The following is a 22751-nucleotide window of genomic DNA, read 5'->3' on the forward strand; positions in this document are numbered from 1 at the left end:
CAAGGCATCACGCATCGAAACAGATTTGTTCAGCACGGTGATGCAGATGATGTAACTCGCTGACCTAAAATTATTGGTCTCTGACGGTGGAAAACGTAACCATGAATTACCATGTCTGATTTCAACAAAGTATCTTGCAATTCTATATGCAAATTAAGGATCCACATCGTCCACAATTAAGCAAAGCATCAGTGATAGCTTGCAGCTGGAAATTGTAATCAATAGGGAAGGGAACATCTCTGGGTTCTGGCTCTTCAAAATAAAAGAAAAGAAAAAAAAAGAAAAAAGAAAAATCAACCCCTTATGTTCCAATCTTCCATGCCTTCATCTTTGGCTACCTGGTTATTAAACACAGTCTTCTCTGTCATACCTTTCTTTCTCATTTTATTCTTCTCCAGCCTTTTTAGAGCTTGCAAGTGAAATTCCCCAACTGTCAGTCCACTCTGAATTCTTCCTCTTGTTTTCTTTCATCTTTCACGTCATGAACTTCTCACACTTACCCTCAAGGCCCTGTTTAACTGCGTCCATCTACTTCTCTCTTTCATGTTTTCTTGCTTTGCTGTTGTGCCAAGAATTTCATTTTGTAGATTTTTATTCTGGCTTCACTGTGTGTTTAGTTTAATTTTCCTTTTAATAAAACTAGAACATAGCTGCCAATACCCGCATAAAGGCTTTCATAGCTTATTTTGTAGTCTAGAAAAATGCTAATATTGAAGTCGTATTTAATAACTGCCTTTCTGTCTAGAAACTTCACAGAATCACAGCACCACAGAGGGGCTGAGGCTGTCAGGGCCCTCTGGAGGCCACCAGGCCCAAGCCCTGCCCCAGCAGGGCCACTCAGCGCAGGCTGCCCAGGCCCATCTCCAGGAGGCTTTTAAAGACCCCACAGCCTCTTTGGACAACCTAGCTTCTTGTCCTGGCACTGGGCACAACTGGAAAGAGCCTGTCCCCGTCCTCTCTGCACCCTCCCTTCAGGTATTTACAGACATGGATGAGATCCCCGTGAGTCTCCTCGCCTCCGTGCTGAACAGCCCCAGCTCTCTCAGCCTGCTCATAGGAGAGGGGCTCCAGTCCCTCGCTCATCTTCGTGGCTCTCTGCTGGACTCCTTCCAGTATGTCCATGTCTCTCTTGTACTGGGGGTCCCAGAGCTGGACACAGTGCTCCACAGTGCTCCTCACCGATGCTGAGCAGAGGTGTAGGATCACCTCTGTTGACCTGCTGGTGACGCTTTGCCTGCAGATCAAGAGAAGCTGTTGCATTATATTACTAATCCTCTGCTGCTGATGCCTGCCACCATGCAGGATTTGCTTCCTCGGTACCTTGGAGGAAAAAAAGACTTCTTAGTAAGGCGCCAACAAGACTACAGAAGATCTGGACTTCGGCTCTCAGCTTTTTAACAAATCTTTCTGTGCATCAGTTGCCATTTTTCAACTGAGAGTCATTTTCTGGCTTACAAATATTACCAGAATAGCTCTAGTAATGTCTATTAGTTGTTAGGTGTAATACTTCACCTACTGAGCATAGGCGGCAACATAGACCAGTGGTTAGGTACACACTTTGCTCCCTAGAAAAATGGCTTTAGTTTTATCCTCTGTGAGAAAACTCTTGGGACCTGAGGCAAATCTCTGCGTTCTGCTTCCTCAATCAAGTACATGGGCATTAAACTCCTGAGGAAATCAAATCTCTGTGGTGCTAAACTTCAGATATCCTATTACACCTTTTTTGTCAATCTATAAAATGTGAGAGGTATACTTTAACAGACACTGTTTAAATAACTGAGCAAATATGAAGTCTTTTGTAAATTTTTGACTCACACACATGCTTCTCCTTCAGTCCCATTCAGCAGTGCATTGCCTGCTCCAACTTCTTTTCCTACACTGTTACAGCTATGAAAGGCATCAGCTAAAAAGGGCATTCCTTCCTAGAAGCTACTAATTTCTACCACACTGCCAAGTTGTCCCTCCTTCCCTTCCCTTCATTTCAAGTCTCTGCTCCATTCGCAGTTACAGCCTCCAGCCACAGGACTTCTGAGATTGACTTTCTAAATGTAGCTGGGCAGAAGAAGAAATGAGCAGAATCGGGCTAGGCGTGAACGTTGTAAAGCATCCCCCTACCGGCCTGCACTGGTACGGTGAGCATACAGGATGGGAAAGATCCACATCTATAATTAGAGTCTAGGAGTTCAATTAAATGGTAGCATATCTGCCAGCAGAAGAAATAAGAGGCAGAGAAAATATAGGACATGGATTGTTGTGGGGAAAAAAAAAAAAACATAGCTGAGGTAATGAATAGGTGAGGTAATGATCTTGCTGCACCAGAAAAAAAAAAAAAAAATATCTGAGAGTTAAATGGCCAGGTTAGTAAAATAAAGAGAAATAGTTGAGGAGTTGAGGTGCATTCATGCATAAGATTAATTTCCACAGGGATCCACAAATTATTGAACACAGATGTAGCAGATCAAGAAGAAAGGATCAGGCATCCAGCTGTCACCATGAAGACAGCGTCAGACACCTGCTTCCTACCAAACCTGACTGGAATACGAGAGTTTTTTCAAGAGTTTTGAGTGGTCCACCTCAAAACCTTGCACACCGAGAAAAGCATCTCTCAGTCTCACCTAGCAATCTTAAGGAGCACAGGCCTAGCAATGGCTCCATCAAGAGTGGTGGGTATCCTGTGTCCCTGAGGAATATATCGGCAGTGAAATCCAGTAACTTCTTAATTATTCCACACACTTTTCAGACCAGTTGGCTGTTGGGTTGGAGAACCATGAAAATTTTCCTGTCAGTGCACATACGTTTCTACAAATAACTGCAGTATCTGCCCATGTGTCCAGAAGACAGGGCATCTCCTCACTAGCAACCCCTGGTGAAAAGACCTTGTCAAGGTGCAATGTTTATCTGCTTGCCAATCAGCAAAGCAGGCGAAGTAGGAACATGCCGCACCAGCCCAAAGGATATGATGAAGGGTGCACTTCCCTTTTGCTCTTTCCTGAAATGAATTGCTTCTTAGAGCTCTCCCGTTCTAGATTTGCAACATCCCTTTCATCCTCCGGAGCATAATACACAAAGTATAATCTCACCAGAGTGAATATTGGTGCTTTAAAAATCCTGTAGCTCTCAGAAATATGCACTAGAAATCTTATAGCTGGTGAGCTGAGGTGTTATGACACTTATTTTTTTTCTCAAAGAAAAAGTTTTAAGAAATCTTTGTCTTCAGTGAGTTGGTTATAATGCATGGCCCATGCTCTATTTTCAGGAGAGGGAATTTCCTTGTCTGAAAGCAGCACTGGGAAAGCAGCCTTTCAATTTCTCTGTGTTTTGTGACACTGCCTGTCCAGAGCAGTTATTTGCCTTTACTTACATGTACTGAAAGTGCCTTTTGTATCATGCTGTGTTCTTTAACTAAATCCATTTTATTGCTTTCATTACACCCCTGTGAGTTAAAGGAACACTGCCAACAACACAATGGCTAAACAACCATAAAAATTAAACATTATCTTGAGCTATTTTCTTTTAAATGGAAAAAACAGGCAGAACTGGAAAGAAAATCACAGTTGTTGAGTGCAGTAAATTGGATATTTTTTTACATATACTTTGACAGTCTTTGAGAAAGAAAGAATTTCACACGGATATATCTTCCCCAGCTGCTTTCCATCTCTCCAGAGTTAGTCTATTGAGATGAAGTTCCCTTTAACTCCAGGACAAGCTGGCTTGAGAGTTTTGGGGTTAATCATCAGTAGCCTCTGAGAAATAAAGAAGAAAAAAGCAGCAACAACTTTCCACAAATGCACCAGAAAGATAGGAGTTCATTGCAATAGTTTTCAGTGCCTTGACTTAGTTTGTGGTAAAATTAAATCCTGAGCCCATTGTGGCCTGGAAACATTCGGGACTCACCAGTTGCTAGCAGATGCTGCAGTGCCCTGCATCCAGCAGCAGGGCAGCGTTTTGAGGGATGTCTGACCTGTGAGGCAAAGGGTAGGTCTGACAAGAGGACTGAGCCAGCTGAGACTGTGGCTTCAGTTCTTTACAGATGCCCTGCTCTGCTAGCTCAGGCTCAGAGCATCTATGCAGTGTTCAGGCTGGGTAATAACAGAGCTTTGCCCTGCTCACATCTTCATGAAGAGGCGATGGGGTTTGCTGTGCCATGAGCACCTGTCCGCTGGCTTCCCTCTGGGGAGCTGCAGAGCTTGGGACAAGTTCGCACCAAGTGCATGGCACCAAGCCATGAGGAGCTTCAATATATGAGCATGCTTCAACTCATGATTAATTCGCAGTGTATACACATCCTGGTCACATTCGTCTACATTTCTGTGGGGAAAAAAAAAAAAAAATAAAGTCTTAAAATTGGGAAACTGTCTATATCAGCATTTCATATGAGCACACTGCCATTTTCCAGGGATGGGGAACGGGAAGAAGTAACAACATATGTGGACATTTTAACATCTGTATTGTGAGACGCTCACACTTGTGCTCCTTAACATCATGTGCAGTCCATATGCAAAGAGAGGCATTTTTATCAGCCCCATACAGGAGCTGCTGGCAGGAAGAAGTGCAACTTCATAAAAAATTATGGTAATGAACTGCAATACCCTGACAGCTGCTAATGAGAGCTAATTTTCCAGAACTGTTTGTACCACAGTCCTGCATGTACTGGTTTACATGCTTTGCGGTTCCCTGCCAGATGAAAGTTTAAAATCTTGAACTCTATCTAAAGATAACACAAAGTAAAGTAATTTAGTGCAAGAAGTGAATGACATTGGCTTTGTATGGAAAGAATGCACAGAAATCCTTTTTGCAATAGAAAATATGCGTAGAATTACTGACGGCTCTTGTCTTTTTAAGGGGAACAGACAAAACTGCCAAGGGCACAAGCTGCAGGTTGGCACCCAGTGCTCCTCTGGGGTACAAGGAGGGCTGTGCTGTATGAACGAATTGCATGGTTGCACCTGACTGCTGAGAGCACGTTGCTCTGTCTTTGCACTGTGAAATGTTATCAGTAAAAGGTAATTCCTGAACTCACTTGTACAAATCCACCACCATCAAGCCCCCATCCTACGTTAGCTAAGCTCAGCACTGTAAAACACCATCACGCCCAGGAACTTCCAGGGGCTTCACTGAGCTGCACCAGGCCCCGAGCTGGAAGCAGGCAGTGCGACAGAGCTGTCCTTCCACACCTGGAGGCCAGTTGTCAATATCCAAAACCGAAACAACCACCCTTTGTTGCCAAAAACAAGTGATTAGTGGCAATTAGTGCTGCTAGAAGCCTCCTTCTGAACCTGTTGGGCTATTAATGATATCAGACGTAATGATGCTATCCAGGAAGCGAATCCTCATCCTTTTATGACAGCCTTGTAACCTACTCACTGAACTGCAAGTACTCAGCTGCTCTAAACTGGTGCAGGTCCAGGGAAACCAGCAGAGCTGAGCTTATTTACCTTATCTGAGGCTTTGGCTATGGGGTTCTGCCATGAGGGCCATTGTCATTACGCTAATATTTCTCTCAAGACTGCTGTGGTCTGCAGTAAAGCACCACCAGGATGCCTGACAGACGAACAAAGCTTTTTAAAATCTCATTTTCTCTAAGTTTAGAAATCATCATTTCCTGTTTGCGCTGTAGTTCTGACCCATTTCTTCTGATTGTTCTGCTTCAGAGGAGTTAAATGAACGAAGATCTGTGCAATAATTGGACGGAATTGCAAACCTGAGGAGAGCTCATTTGGTTTCATTCCCAAGAGAAACACTGATTAGATTTGCTTCAAAAAGCCACTTGCATTTAAACAGCTTGGGTTATGATTTCGAGCCCAGTTACAGAGCGGGAGCTCACTTGAAGAAAACCATGCAGATCACACGTGCAAATATAAAACAAAAGGATTCAAAAGACAGCAGAACCAGAAACAAGGAATAGAAACCTTCAAATGGTATGTGTGAAGTGAGGTGTAGTAAGGGGGAAGGACAGAGCTGCGTGCAATACTTTTTAACCCAAAGTAAGTGAGCTTTTCCTTGGCTTGCATAAAAATAAATGCAGAATCCACAGCAGCAGGCACTGCATCCAACTGAAATCAATGGGGAGCACCCTATACATTTTTGTACAGCAGGTTTGGATCCTTGATATATAAATGAAAGCCTTGGCAGCCACCTAAAACCGATCATTTTTTACAGGCAAAATCACACGACAAGCCATTACAGGCTAAACTTTCAAAATAATACAATTTGGTGTTACTGCCGAGGCAAGCGGAGGTATTTGCATAAGAGGAGGCCAAGGCACAGACAGATGAGGAACCTCTCTGCCTGGTGCCTTGGTGAGCACTCAGAAAAGCCAGCTCGTGCCCCTCTCTGTCAGCAGAGAGCTCGGAGGGATGCAGGGACACAGCTCACGGCCCGAGAGAGGTGTGGAAGCTCCCGCTGCCTGCAAGCCTACCTGTGAAGTCGCCTACGATGTGGTGCGAGGCAAACCGCCTGCAGACACGGGCTCAGCGAGCCGTGCAGAAGCACGACAGATGTTCAGGGAGCTGTAGAGGTGTTGCTGTGAATTTTCATGCCGCAGTGTTTAACCAAACACGACTGCAAATGCATCCTTCTTAGTGTCTCCCAGGTGACTCACTTGGGATAAACAGCGTACTCAAGTACTCTTATTTTTCACGTCGCTTCTCAGGGCAAGCCTCTCTTAGGGAAAATGAAACGATCCTGCTCCCTCCAGGGGGGATTTTTAGTGAAATGTTTTTCAGGCCGGAGGCACTGGTAGGGATGCAGCCCAGCTTCTCCAGCCAGAATAAATGGGCATTTTCAGTCACATAATGGAGGTCCATCAGCAGCAAGCACGGGGAAAGGGAGACACTGACGTGAAATGTAAAGCAGGGCTTAAAAGCTTTTCTCGTCATGCTTTTGGAAGTCATTGCTGGGCCTCGCTAGTGAGCCTGAGGATGCTGAGGGCCTGCAGTCAAATGTTGGTAACCACGGATTGAAGATTTCACTTTCACAGCTCATCAGTGTCTGTACTTGGATCGAACAACAGCATGCATAGACGAGGAGTTGGACTGTGCCCTGAAATACCTGAGACACGCTGAGTGGTCAGTATCTCACTGCTTTCCGTGGGTGCTTTGCCAAGCTGTGAGCCTGGAAAGTAAAGAACTGAAGCAATAGAGGAACTAAAGAAAGCATGTGGGGAAAGTACAAGGGGTTGGCAGCTCCAAGTGTCCGTGTGCTGGCTTTGCCTTCAGCAGAAAGCAGTGACCAATGACAACCACAGAGCACAAAGGAGAAGAAAAAAAATCATATCCTCTTTATTCCACTTCTGGAGTTATTTTAGCCAACACCATCTATTTCCATCTCCTTTTACTGGTGGATAAAGCAGGCAGCGACAGTCTGACTCGGTCCCACGCCGAGAGGCATCAGGTTGCCCCCAGCACTGCGGTACCGCAGGCAGATGTGGCCAGCCCCAGCTCACACAAATCAGATGAGGCAAAGCTGAAATGCTGAAGAAAGTAAAAATGCTTTTGAAAAGTGCATATCACTGGTTGGGGCCGGTGGGAGCTGTTGTGTGGTGATACCGATGGGACCACAGCCAGTAATGGCAGAGACAACAGCAATCTTTGCCAACGTGAGCGTACTGCGGGCAAGCTTGGCATAAACCAGTTTCCTGATAGCCCCCAGCAGTGGTCACTGCACCCTCTCCCTGATTTACTGAGCAGGTTACTGGCTCTCGCTCTTCTCTTGGCAGCAGAGACAGGATCTTGCTAGATGGCTCATCTCTGCCTGTCCGTTGAGGGGCTGCCACCTTTGCAGTGTGAGTGCTGTGCTACCCGTGCCCAAGCTCCCTTTAATTTGCACACAGGTGGTTGGTTGGTCCTGTACGATGGCCACAGAGCCTCCACAGCAGCAGCTGCCAGCAAAACACGTTTGGAAGCTGATGCTGCTGTACGTGAGGAATGAGGAAGGCTGCGCCTCAGCCTCTGCCCCCGTTGGCCTGAGTAGGCACATGGACTTGCTCTGGGAGTGGTATAGACCGCTTCAGGGGTGCTCGAGGTGGGGGTTTCAATACTGCTCTGTTGATCTCAGCTATGAACACCTCTCTGGCCCAGCTTCCCGCTGGGCTGTACGCAGACACACAACAAAGAGGGTCTTTGGTGTGCCATCAGAGTTTTGCGGTGCAGGAGGAACCAGCTTTTGAGGGGAACTTACACGGGCTGACCTTTAAAAACCCACTGTTAGCTCTTCTAATTTTCTCTTTCTTTCAATCCAGTTTTTCATATGGGGAAAACCTGCTGTATTTATTGTCTACTTCATACTCACAAGGACAGCAAGGCACCCTAATGCATCTCTCTGGATCAGCAGCCTTCAAAGAGACTGCTACTGATCTTCTGATGTCTCTTGGAAAGGCAAATGAGAAATGGCAGCCCAGCTGCCACTGGGAAAAGGCATTTCCCAGGACAGTGCCCTTTTTCTACACAGAGGAAACTCAGGGAAAACTTTTAGTGGTCAGCAAGACTGACAGCTCGAGATGGATCCAGGGAGTTTCTGGAAATAGCTTCAGAGGCTGGCAGTGAAACACAAGAACTCGTGAGATTAATCCTGCTGAAATCCTGCGCAGCCGATAAGCATTAACCCTGCTTGCACCTGCCTACACACAGAATAACAGAAACTGGATGAGTTGATGCTGGAAACGATGGGAAGGAAAGGAACATTTTGACCGATTACATTCATAAAGGTTATCTCCCCATTTATTGTCTTACATAGCACTGAAGGACAAGTTTCATGCCCTGAGGAAATAATATTCCCGAAGCAAGGTTGTCCTTAAATCCTTTCCTCGCTAAGAGAGACAAGAATTCCTAGAAAGCACTAAGTGCTAGAGGTTTTCCTGCTGAAGTAAGGAGACTGAGTATGGGCTTCAGATACTTGTGTCATGCTATTGAGAGCTACTGAGAGACCAAGAAGAGCTCAGTGGTTTCTCCTGCCCCTTGCATCGCCATGCAGCTGTCTCAAAGAGAGAAACCTGTAAGTCTTTTGGGCTTTAGCACCCTTTTTCCAGTGATAAATAATATGTTACTCTTGGGATGTTTCACTTGGCTTGACATTATCCTCAAAGCATGGACTGATCAGTCTGACTACACTACTACCTACCAGAGGGTGAATTGTGTGCTCCTGCAGTTCAGAGGTATGCAAGCCCAGATGTCTCTTTTGTACGGTGATTCCAATTCTGATGGCTCATTCACATGGATCCTTCCAACACAGAAAAGAGGATGAGCGTCTTCTCCAAAATGAAAACCTCTCAAATGTGAGCAATCTCCAATGAAACTCCATTCACATTTCACAGCTATGTCAAATAACAACATAGTATAAAAATAAGGAAATCAACTTCACAAGCTTCTGATAACTAAACTCAGGTCCCAGCACTCAGCAGCAAAGTGTGATCAGGCCATTCTTGATACTGCAGGAATGGCAGATATTTTCAAAAATAAATCTCAAAGCTGTATCCTACATCCAAACTTTTGAAAAGTGGCATCACTGCATATTATTTTTCCTAAAAAACATATAGGGTAGGTCAGGTGACTAAATCTCTGCTGTGCTGTTTTCAAAGAATAACCAAAAACTAGGACAGTACGCAGGAAATCACTGTAGTCACTTTCCAGGAAGTCTGCAGTCACTTTAACTGTGGCTACATTTTGCTTACACATAATGTGCAGGAGTGAACAGCAGAGGGTGTCAGCCTAAAGGAAAACTTGAGTTCACTGTATAGGATATATCCTGTTTGCTATAAATCACAGCAAAAATCAGTCCCTGTGAAGCTGTGGCTCAGTGTAAAGGGCACCGGGGAACCTGTCCAGCACCAATTCTTCAAGACCAAGATAAGGGAATAAAAGAATTGCCAACAACCCCCTCGTCCTAACCTCAAATCTTGCTCCACTAATTCTTTGTGCCCAAAGAGAGCCCAGACAGGATGGTTGGGTTCCCCCAGCCCATGCATGGATCTTTTATCAACCATGGCGGTGCCGCAGGGCCCTGGGGAGGGCTCTGCACAGCCAGGCATCTCGGGGCACTGCGCCCACATCAGCACCCTCAAACACCATACCCACCTGGACCAGAGCTTTAGTCCCATGCTTTATGGGACTTTCAGGCTCATCGGCCACTTAAGTCAGCAAGGAATAAGCGGGTGGGTAGTTTCGAATGTCTCCATAAGTGCCTGTCCCTTTAGGCACCTAGGGCATGGAATTGCTCCTGGCAGGACTGAGCGCCAAGCAAGCAGCCCAGTGCTCTTCTGTGAGAGAGTAGCTTCCTTCCTCCTTCTTCATCAGCTTTGCCGAGGTGATGGGAGAAAAGATCCATGGGGGCTTCTTCCTTCTGCTGGTGCAGTACTGCTTGAACAACCACGAAGAGCAACTGTGTCGGGTACAAAAGCAGGCCAGTAAAGGAGAACAGACCTTAAAGGGCCTGAGCTCCACACACAGCTGGACGCATCCATGGCTTGCTGATTAAAACAGGTGCTGCTTCCTCAACCAGGAAGCCATTCTCTCTATTATCCAGCTTAAAGACCTGGTTTTGCCATTAAAAAGTGTCAAAATAGTAGTTATGTTAATGTTTTCATTCATTTAATGACTATTTTTTAGACTTGAATGATTTTTCAATGTACCTTGCAGAATGGATAAATGTTCCCTTGGTGACTTTCTGGGCAGCAGCTCAGAGAAATTTTTAGTGGCATTCTTCATGGCCTGCCTTGGCATCGGTAGGTATGCCTTTGTTTTCTAAAGCTTTCTAGGGACAAAATTATTTCTTTCACTCTGCTTCAAATAATCAAGCAGAGTCTCTCTGGGTATAATGGATATAAGCAGCCAAACATGAGACACTCCTGCAGTATTCACCAGAGGGAATGACTCCACTGACAGAGCTCAGTGCTATTTTGGGTGCTGTGGGTTATCTCACACAGCATCTACCAGCCAGACCAAGAGTCCAAGTCTTCCGTAAGTCATAGGTCATGTATACCTCTCTGAACCACATGTCTTGGAGACCTTAGGTATCTCAGGACTGGACAGATGCATCTAGGTAAATGGACTTCATTGCCTATAGAAATAACCAACATAGACATTTTAGAAGTTCCTTAATTTATTTTGGCTTCCTCTGGAAGCCCACTTTTGGCTACAGTATTCATGATCATCATATCTACAACCTGAATCACTGTATTTTCCTTCAGCTCAATTCAGTTAGATGCCAAACCTGGATCCTGGATGCTCACCTACTGCTCACCAAGTCCATACATTTAGATACCAGCTCTCAGAAGAAAATTCTCAAGCGTGGCTCTCACCACTAACTTGGCTAACTTTCTTTTGCGTATTTTAGTTCATAAAAACCCTTTTAGATCACAAATGAGACGCATTTTGAAATTATTATATAGTCATAAGCACCAGGTGAATATTATGGGAATTAATTAAGTCATGTTTATTTGTGTCTGCAATGCCTGTAAGAACAACCCCTTAAAGTTATTTGGAGCCACTGCTGGAAAGTGCAAAACTGCAGTGCCATCGAGATCAGTATTATATAGCTTGCAAGAAGACCCAAGCCCTTGCAGAAGTACTCATAAACTAATTCAACAGAAAAAAAAAAAAAAAGGCAGCAGTAGATGGGCATTTGCACATGTATGGGATATAACATGAAGTTATAATAAAAGACAAAATAAAAAGTATAATAAAATATAACTGTCTTTTTAATAGCCTACTCTACCTTAGCTACTGCACACCTCTTCTCAGATCTGTCTTTGCCAGTTTTTGTGAAGGAGTGAGTGGACCCGACCTCTCCTCTTTTTCCTGACCTCTTTAAAGTCAAAAAGAGTTTGCCACAGCACATATAAACCACATATACACAAATCCTAATATTTACAGGAACAAAAGTTTCGGTGTGAGACACAGCCGATGGTGAGAGATGAGGCACAATGTGTTCATTGCTTTGGCATGCTACGGACTTCAAAGTTTTCAGGTCATGGTTAAAACTAGTCAGACCATTGCCTGAATGCATTGATCTCTCTTTAAGTAATACAGGTGGGTAGGCTTGGGAAAGGGAGAAAAAAGGACAACCAGTTACCAGTCATCCGCCTGCTTGTCACCGAGACGGTTCCTGTCAGTGGGCTGGATTCCAGCCTGTTCAAAGTGTCACACATTTATAGGAGGAAGGGTGCCCACCATGCCCACCAACGTGGAGAATGACAGGGTTCATCTAAAAAAGACCTCTTCTTAAGCTTCTCCCTTGAGTGTAACCTATTTCTCTGTGGCAGTAAAATATGCAGTCTCCTTGCTGCTCTTCCAGCCAGCATTAAGCAGAAGGTTCGCGTTACAAACAGAAGAGAGGCAAAGAAAATTAACTTTGCCTATGAAGACATGAGGGAAGCCTACGTGTAGCTTCAGTGCTGGGGATGAAAGCCCACGATGACAGCGTGTCGCTGCTCTTTGGCCACGAGGGCTGGCAGGGCTGCGTGGAACCAGCGGGCTCAGCACCGCTTGCCCCAGCCAACGCTACCACGGCTGGCTAAATGCACCGAGCCACATGTTTCATGAAGAGAACAAACAGGCCAGCACTCAGCCGCCGGCGCTGCAGGCCTATTCACAATGTAATTGCCTGGCAACGTATTTTTAAATCCATGTGCCAAAAAAATACTCAAGCACCCAATACCAAGCAGCCACATTGAAGTGCTACCTCTTGTTTGGTTAGGAAAGGTCTGAGTTTCCTTCGTGCTGTAAGGCAGCTGCATGACAGAAGCCACAGTTCCTGCTACAACTTGGCAGGAACTTCTCACAAAAGATGTTTTCTCCAGTGATAAGCTTCATATAACACATGCACAGGCAGATTACAGGCTGATCCCATGTCAGCCTTCTTGATATGAATGAAAAACAGGCCAGTAGGTACCCAGATCTGCATCAGCAGATACCAAAATAAAATACCAGGATACCAATACCAAGACACCAAAAAACAGATACCAAAATAAATACTGAAAGGTATAATACATGACACCTTGTTTTCTTATCTGCACGCACACTAGGACTTAATCTATTCAATCCAACAGCATCTTGCTTTTTTATGTATACCTCATATCCACTGTCCGTGACCTCCTACAGCAGCAATCCCCACAAAAACTTGCCTAGCCCTTGTATTTTGTGTGATTATTTTTATATTTATATTTTTTGGTATTTTGTATGCATAGCAAGGGCAAAGCTCTTTCAGTTCAAGGTGACTTTCATGTTAGATCAATGAAAACAACAGGAAAGAAAAAAAGGCAGCATCTGTGGGTGGTAAATGAATGCAGTATGTGTGAAAAGACTTTCAGAACAAAGCCAGGCTCTGCAGACAAGCAGAGAAGATGAAAAATGTGAGGAATAGTACAGACAAAAACAAACATTTTCAGCTATATTCCCCGTCTATATTCACCATATTGCCTGAATTCACTCTCCACACTCATTTGCTTTAGTAAAAGGTTTGGTTTTCCATTTTAGCCATGAAAAGTGAGCAGACTCACGGGAGTTGTATCAGAAGGAGCATGGGGAGATAGCAGCTCCATGAACGGCCGGTATGTAAGGAGATCCTCCACCCACAGAAGTCCCTCCTGATGTTCCTGGCAAACTTGTACAACCCTGCTTTATCTCAGCAAGCAGGAAACTGGCTCCTCAGTCCACAGCATCCCAAAACCTGAGGCCCCATGCTGCCTGTGCAGTACCTGGGGCCCGGGTGCTGTGGTGGCACTATCGCACCACACGTGGCACCAGCTGCAGCCTCACGTCGATCCCAACAGGACCATCCAAGGAGGACATCGTGTCGATGATTTAATCTGAGGAGAATGCTGACTGTGAAAAGTCATCATCCACAAGTATTTATTGCTTGCTGCTGACCCACATTTGGCTTCAAGCACAAGCAACCAAGCTCTGCTTCAGCTCTGAGCCTAGTAGAAATTGTGTAGCTCCAGCAGCGCTGGGTGGATCCCAAACCTGTGTGGGCTGCTTATCACCAGTGCTGATCAATGCAGGCTAAGTGGTGCAATAGCCACCTTCATGTGGTTTCTGGTTGACTTAAGGCACTGACAAAGCCGTTTGCAGAAGAAATCTACCTGGAAACATTAGAAGGGATGAGCAGGAAAGGTATACAAATCTACGTGTGTGAGCTCAGATAAACCATGCTGTGGTCTCAAAACACATCCAAGGGTTTGGGAAAGCTTTGCTGGAGCTTGGGAGTTCATGGGAACAAAGCTTTGTGCAGGTTTGAATAAGTTCTGAATAAGTGCTCTGTATCTTTACAGCAAAACCAGGGAAGACCTGCCAGACTGTTCAGGCCTTGGGTTTTAGAGCTCAGCTGAGCCTAAAATGCACAGCTTACCCCAGGGGAACTAAGGATGTTGGAATTAGCCACAGTCCTAAAATTAAAAGCCTTCCATCAAATATTGTCATAATTCCTCCTATGAAATTCAATGACAGTATTTTATTATTTTTTTAAATACTGAAACTAAAGACAATAGTCCCAACATAATGCACCAGAAGAACCAACCACTCAGATGCTGGGGAATAAATTTATAAATCAGATCAAAGGCAAGCTCTAGGAAGAATAAAAGACCAGCTTGGTAAATGAGGCCCTGAAAATACATCATCACATTTCTTTTCGCACTGCACCATAAAACGACTGCCTGGAAAACCTTGTATACCTGTCCATAACCCTTTCTCTCCAGATGAAAGGCTATTTCCAAAGGAAAAACTCAAGAGCAGCCTGAGGAAAAGTTCTAAAATATCCCTGACTCAGCAACTTACTTGGAAACTGTGACCTCTCCCATCCTAAGTCTCCATCCCTCTTTGACCTTCTTTCATCACTGCTGGAGAGGAACATAAAACACAAAATAAAGACAAGGTGTGCAGGGATCTCCAGCCTCCCCATCTCTGACACAGAGAAAAATCACCTTACAGTCACAAAAATGGGCTCAAGATCAGGTGGCTGTGACTACACGCCCTGAGTTTTCCAACATCCTTTCCACAGGCAGTCAGGGGAGATGTGGAAAACAGGGAGGCAGGGGGGTAGCTGCTCAGATGCCGCAATGCTCAGCTCCAAGTTCCTTGGGGAGGACACTGCCTGGAGCAGGGAGATGGAGAGGGAAGACTGCACCTTCCTAGGCAAGCTAATGGCTGAGATGTGGAGCGGCTTTTGGGGGAAGAGGCTGCACTGCCAGCTCTGAGCCCCCAGCCACTGCAGCTGGTTGGAGTGGAAGAACTGGGCAAAAAGAGCTGATGTTCAGTTTGGGTCACAGATGTGTTTGTGTTCATTTCTTTCTAACCTTTCCTTACAGCCCTGTAATTAGAAGACTGAGCTTATGATGTGCTGAAATCATCCCTCAAGCAGTTCCACCCTTCAGCATGTTCTCTGTTAAATTGGAGCCTGGGCACTACAGAGCAGCCTGAGGTGTGCCTCTCCAGAAGCAGCGCGGCCTCGTAAGCAAACCTCATCTCGAGACTCGGATAGGGACAGCGTTTGATAGGTGCTCTTGGCCTGCCTCTGGGTGCTGGGGGCACAGGGAGGTGAATAGGGCAAGTACGACCTTAGTAGCTGGAAAAGATTCACAAAGAAAAGGTCTGAGAGTAACCTTGGCAGTGCCAAACCGGGAGGGCAACCCAAACCCCACCACTGCCAACTTTTTGTGAGGCAGCGTGAGGCACTAGAAACCTGGACTGTCAGTGATCTGGTTATGCTCTAGTGACAGAACCCGAAATTAGGCTGTCCTGGTCAAGCTCAGCCATCTGGCAAAACTAATTGGAAAATCCATCATGTTGACAGCCCATCATAATAACACTTACCTCTTTAAAACTGACCTGCAGAAAGAAGCAAGCATATGACAATATAACCTCCTGTACATCTGCAGATTGGCGTGGAGCTCAAGTCAGAGCTCAGGTTGTGCAAACAGACTAACCAGAGCGTTCAAATGAAAAGAATAAATCATCCTGACAATTCCCAGGTTTAGTACAAAACAACTCAACAAAACACTTAACCAAACGTAGGCAGGAAAAAGGCCTTGCGGGCCCCAGTAGGGAAAATTAATAAATGTTATCCCATGACAGGTGCTTCTTGAGGTCAGACTGCACACCCAGAAAGAAATGGTGAAACGGATCCTTAATAACAAGTGAAAAGGGAACTCATCTATTACTTTCCATATTTCTATAATAAATCAATTTTTGTACATGGGTTGTCTAATGAACCAGCAGTGATTTATGAGCCCCCTTTATGCAGAAGAATTTGCCATTCAGACTTCCTGTGCTGCTGGTTTTGATCAGGCGCTTGGTTAACACCCCTATCTATATTTCTGACAAGTTTGTATTGCACCCAGCGGAACTCTAACGTAAGGTTTCTTCAGCCATTTTTTCAAGGAGATCCCAGTCTTCATCACTGTGGCGTGGCATGCAATCCGTCTGCACATACTTGAGCAGGATGCACAAGGAAGACTGGCCCGTGCTCCATTTTGTTCATGTCTTTGGAGCTGCACATGTTCAACCTCAAATACACAGTAATCACAAGAGATGTAGGTGAAATGATCCCATGTCCGAAGCAGTAAAGCTGAGTTAGTCTGATTGAGGCACATCTTCTTCTGCTAAAAATATGAGTTGTTAAATTCCAAAGCCCATGTGATTAAAAGCAGTTTTTGGGGAAAAGTCAATTTTCTGTTCAACACTTTCAATTGAGACATCTTTTCTGCTGAAATTTATGCGGCTTTTCCTTTTATTGATAATGACATGTTTAAATCCCAAACAGAAATATTTCTTCACGGCTATCCTGTCCTAAAATTTCATGGATGCTGTCGTATAGTGATCTCACTTCCAACTTTTCCTCCAGGTAGGCCAGATGTCCAGTGGCTCCCTATGACTCCATGGGTATGCCAGCTCCATTCTCTAAGAGAAAACTCCAGGACATCCTGGCATATGTAAGGAGTTTGACCCACAGAACAGAAAGTAACATGAACTATCTAAATTACAATTTCCCAGATAGACCATTTCAGAATTGCAGGGTTTTCTCCCAGGTTTGAGTCTTCCCTAAATCAGGCTAGACAGAAATGTCAACACTCCCTCCCATCTCCCACTGAAACATTTTGGTTGCAAGGTCATTCTGGTTACACAAACTCTGAAATTTCCCATTACTCTATAGAAATATCTGTATGCCAGCCTTTTTTTTTTGCTCCACACTGAGACAGAAACAGGTATCAAAATTTTCCCAAAACTGATAGCTCCATGTTCCCCTGGGAAACACTTACCTGCACAGACACTGGATAGGATTCGCCTGGCCGAGAGTACACCTGAACTACCTGTCTGGACTAGGCACTTGTGATATGCCTAAAGAAACACTTGAGAGGAGATGTCTTAATATTTATCCTCAAAGATTCTAGCTTTATTGACTATAGAACCGTAAATCTTGCTTACAGTCTCTACTAAATTATGGTATCAGGCTAGTCTCATTTCATATTAACTAGTGTTAATAATGTGAAGCATAGACAGCATGGGGCTTGAGATTTTCAGACCTGAGACATGTGTTTGCCCATAGAAGCACAGCCAGTAGTCGAACCCAAGAGAAATAGAGTATTAAGCAGGGTACTTTTAATTCCCCTGCAGCAGGAGACACACATTCATCTGAAAGTAATGTGGCACCTTGTCCTTCAAGTGGCTCCTTGACATTCAGCAATAAGCACCACGAGCAGCTCCAGATACTCCCTCCACACTGTCCCTAAGGGAGTCTCTACCACCATCTCTATAAATCAAATGTCACCTTCCTGCATCTGTAACGTCAAAACAGGGTTTCACCCACTATGTTGTAGTAGGAATTTACCTCACCACAGCAAGGTACTACCAATACAGAAAAGCCTTTGATGGGAGCTGAGCATTTGACAGTGTTGCCGTTTTTGTCCTATTCATTCTCCTGTCTCTTTTAGCTTTCAGGGCCAAAAAATCAAGGTTCTCACCATGTTACCATAATTCTGCTGCATTAAGTGAAATAGTTAGTGCTCTGCAGTGCTCTGCTCTGCTCTTCCCAGGGAGGGAATAGATAATAGATAATAGAGTGTTAGGAGTTAGTAGAAAGAAAAAAGAAGTTTGTGTTAGGGAAAAAAAAAAAGTAAAAAATTAAAAAAAAAAAATGCGGAAAAAAGAAGAGCTGGTGGAAAAAAAAGAAGAAATAGGAAATCTAGAAAAGGTGGTTGATGATCTGTGCTCCTTCTCCACCAAGATAGGGACACCTTCTTGGTAAGCTCTGCACCTTCACCCTAAACACACTACGTCCCCCCTGCCTTGTGCCACTTCAAATGTCATGTCTGCCAAAGTGAACACCACATTACATTTGTTAGACAGAGAATCTTCTAATTTTGATACTATTCAGCAGCACAGCTGCACCTCTGACACTGTTTCTCTCTCATACCTCCAAAGCAAGCCTGCAAAATCATAAATATTTTAGCGTTGACTAGTCAGTTTATTTCAGATTGAAGGAATAACATTTCACAGTTGTAGGTGCTAAAAATCTTTCCCATCTGCGTCTTCATCCACTCCTCACCAGCTTCATCATGTACTCTTATCGTAGCTTCCTTTGCTCAGCGCAGTGGTGCTGAGGCTGTCCCGCCAATCCTTGCTGCTCTGGGTCGGCAGCAATAATTCTGATGGTTCTGCTTTTATCAGGCTCTGGAGACTTTTCTACAGCAGGACAGTGCAAGCAACAGGGATGCTCCGGTGAGCTGGGAGTTGAAGCACTTGGCGACAGCGGAGCTTGACACCTTGATGAACACCAGGATGACGAAATGGAGGAAGAAGCTAAGGGAGAAAAGGTACTGTTTAGTGAGAGAGAATAGTGACCCTCCATGAGCTCAGATATAACAGTTCAGCCCCTGCCCACCCACCCACGCACACACTGAAATTTATCGTGCAACAAATGACTCCATGACCATGGTCACAGCACAGTAGTTTCGTGTAAGTAGGCCTTACACTGCTTTGCTCTTTTCTTTCATCCTCCCAAGTTCAAACCAGTCTGCTTTCTAAGTATTATCATTCTCTAAGCCTGTAGCTGAGGTATTCACATGCCAGCCTCTGGTCTCTCCCTCAGGAATCATCTCCTGGCCACTGCTGGGGACAGGACTTTGGGCTACAGGGACCCGGTATGACCACTATCAGCTTCTCTGGTTTGCTATTAACAATACCGCATGGCTGAAAAGCCACTTGTTACAATCATATTGAATGTGACCACTGACCACTAAGCACTCTTACGGCACAAAAAATTATAACGATAATGAATGAATGGCAAAAGACCAGAACCAGGAGGAAAAATGAAAGAGAGAAAAACCAACAACAACAAACAGGAAAAAAGAAAAAAAAAAAGTAAACAAAGTTGTATACTCTGTTTTGCTTCACATAGTTCTTTATGGTCTGTTTGGGTTTTGGGCGAGGGCATTACTTGGTTTTAAATGATCATGTAAGAAACATCTATATAGTGGAAAACAAAACTGTAGGAGGTAGCTGAAGAACAAAGACGTGGTATAGAGGGTGGGAAGAACCAACACAGACGGAGTAGATGGGGAGTATGAGGTATGAGTACGATTGGTTCTAGAAATGTCAATCACCCCTGGAAACTACCGAAAAATCTGAAGCTGAAGGCTTAAAAATCAGAAGTGTGCCTTTGAAAATTGTCTTATTATGCATGCACAACATCAGCATTTAGATACATGAAAGGCGTGTTTTGATTCTCCTTGGTCAACTTGAAGTTCACCTGTGTGAGGTTCAGGAAATTTCTGGATTGTACCCTAAAAGCTGAAGGTGTCTGTCTGCACTCTGCAGTAGAAAAACATTGTTGGACTAAAATACTGAAAGCTACTGCAGCCATACTGCTACCTTGAATAAAATGAAAGATATGCTGTTAAATGAGTGTTCTCCATCACATACAATTCACAAACCATTTATTTTCCTTACCCAATGCACATTCTCCCTATGTACCTTATAAGGATGTTAAAATAAGCCATTCTGGTCTTGCTACCAGAATCTGGAAAAAAATGTTTTTTCTCTTCCCCCTCAACTACCCTAACACATGCCTACACCAGTTGGACTACACCTTCTTCCCTTGCACATCTGTTTCCATTATGTTTCATTCTTTATGGCAGCACAGATGACTCCCACTTTAACACACTTTCCTCTTTAGATGAACAGACAACCCTGACAAGGAGAGAGTCATTTGGGACAAGCTGTAACGTGCTATCAATAGAAAAGCAAGAGCTAAATCTGGAGGCTGTTGGGGAGCCCTCGACAGCACACAGCTGCTCTAAGTAACAGATGCAAGCATGGTTGAATTGACATCAACTGCTTATTAAACAAGCCATGACCAACAGATGGGAACACTGCCTTATAATGACAGCCTTCTCCAAATGTTGAATGAACTATCTGGAAAATGAGATTGGGAAACAAGTGGGTGCTAAAAATGTGAAATCCTGCTGTGGGAAATCCAGCCAATCCCCTAGACTGCCAGGTGCCACAGCTGTTACACACTCGAACCCAATTCAACGGAACTACGATTTGCTGCAGAAAAGGATAGCAAATTATCATTTTCAAAGGTCTCCCACCTACCCCATATTGGCAGTTATCGTAATAATCAGTGTAACTGCTCCAAGTCACACCTCTTTATAAATTAAAAAGGAAGTTTGGGCTCCGTTAGCTATAATTTACTACAACATCAGGCACTGCAGTCTACTACTGTGTATCCCACCTGTACTTCACTTACAACTGTTTTCTGATCTTATTTTTTTTTAATTTTTTTTACTAGATAACCACTTTGGAAAAATCAACCCAGAAACATATGAAAAGAACATTTATTGTAGGCATTATAGAACAGAGAGAAGAGTAGAAAGGCAAAGAAAATAATTTTTCAATGGAAACAAATGCATGTTCTTAAAGTGTCTATAAAAACAATCATTACAATAACCAATGAGAAAATAAAGATTTGTGATCTTGTTCAATCAGATAGTTTCATTAGATCTACCAAGACAAAGATTCCTTGGCTCACTAAAAATTAGCAGGAATTTGCCAGGACTTCATTCACTCTCCTATAAACATGCAGAAGTAGCTAACACAATAGGAGAAGTAGGCATGCATATAAAAATAATATTGCGTTAAATATAATAGTTCTGGAATAAGTACGACAAAATTACACATCCACACAATAATGAAGCCAATATACACTAAATAACTAATACAACTACTTAAGCTTTATTCACTTCTGTTAATGTTGTTTCCCTGAGTGGGAACAATAGGAGAGGGTTGTTGAATCCTCCTAACAATGAGAAATATTTTAGCACAGCACGAACCAAATCACAAACACTCCAAAACACTCCATTAATCACTCAGTATCCAAATCCCTGTGGAAATATAAGGCTTCATGGAAATAAAAGGCTTCATCAACCACCTATATGACAACCGTGTTGCTGAATCCACATTATCTTGGTGAGCACAAAAATCCATCTCTATACTGGGCAATGCTCATTAACGTTCAGGAGAACTTAATTCCTCATGGAACAGTAAAGAAATGTACACATAAAGTCAGCAGAACCATTTGTAAGAAGTAGGAAGACATGCTGATTTACTCATGGAGGAGTTACAAAATACAATCCAAAGATAATTAAAACACACACATAGTTAAAACAAATGTGTGTATCTGGGATTCAATTGCTTATTTGGTCTAGTTTACAAAGTTATATATACAAAATGCTTTGAAATCATTAGCATAGTTTGAAAATGGAAAAAATATCTACTCCCAAAGAGGATAAATACACAATTACATATGGAGATTATATAAGGAGGTACCTGATGAAACCCTGTGATGATGACCATATAGTCTTACTTAATATCTTTACCAGCTCTTTGACTTTCCTCTTTCTAATAAGACACAGAAGGATAAGCAAATAGTAACAAATTCAAGCAAAGAAAGCCAACAATGTCCTTGGTGCCATCAGAAGAAAACAGCATGTTCAACCTGCATTCCACCTTGAAGTCTTGACAGAGTCTTGACAGAACACCATGAGACTACTTGTTAAGGCTGGGAAGGATTAAAGTGATAGATAGACGCTGCTTTTGTTTCGTCTTTCCTTCAACCTGCATGGAATCAATAACAGCATTTTGCTGATCACGTCAGCATCATTTCACATTTACTCAGCATCTGCATCTCAAGATGTCCAAGAGGGAAGAGTCTGAGATAACTGAGCATTTCTAGTAAAGCAGGCCTATCTTTGGAAGCTGTGGACTCTCACACAGCTACAGGGCAAGCCCAACACCTCTCCTCTCATATAACTCCTATAACACAGTTGTACCATAATGCTCAATATATGCAATTTGAAGACAACTACTAAAAGATGACTGTGAACATAGAAGAAAAGTCCAGAGGACCTAAATCAAGTACATTGACAACATGGTAATTGAGCGACTCTATAAGCCACAACTTCTGTGAGTAAATAATTAATTAATTTGGATTAATTAATGAGCTCAGACACTAAAAGCAATTTATTCTCTAAACTATGTGCTAATTTAATGTCAGCAGTACAGATGTACCTTTAATCTAACAAGTAACAGAAGGATCTCAATTTATACTCTGCTTACTAACAGGTACTAAGGCTGATATTACTGCATCTTCACTGATGCTACAAATGTTAGGGAAATTAAGGAAGCATATGCCAGAACATGCTTTATTTAGTTCTTCCCTTTGCTGTGGAAATATGCAGAAAATGATCAGCATTAAGAATA

At 43.6% G+C, this 22751-nt stretch overlaps 1 protein-coding gene across 11 annotated transcripts in view; it reads right to left on the reverse strand.

Annotated features, from left to right (window-relative positions):
• Nucleotides 1-10867: 10867 nt before the first annotated feature.
• VWA3B (von Willebrand factor A domain containing 3B) overlaps nt 10868-22751 on the reverse strand; it is an 81180-nt gene continuing 69296 nt past the window's right edge. For 8 of the 11 annotated variants that reach the window (XM_080576994.1, XM_080577001.1, XM_080577000.1 and 5 more), the window contains one exon: nt 10869-18788. In XM_080576994.1, the coding sequence (XP_080433120.1) occupies nt 18553-18788 (236 nt within the window). In that variant the 3' untranslated portion in view covers nt 10869-18552. Of the gene's footprint in view, nt 18789-18881; nt 22107-22751 lie in introns of those variants that run through there. The other 3 variants (XM_080577004.1, XM_080576999.1, XM_080577003.1) reach the window with 3 other exon arrangements.

Source organism: Anser brachyrhynchus (genome assembly GCF_964034855.1).
Source record: "Anser brachyrhynchus genome assembly, chromosome: 1".
In the NCBI taxonomy this organism is placed as follows: Eukaryota; Metazoa; Chordata; class Aves; order Anseriformes; family Anatidae; genus Anser; species Anser brachyrhynchus.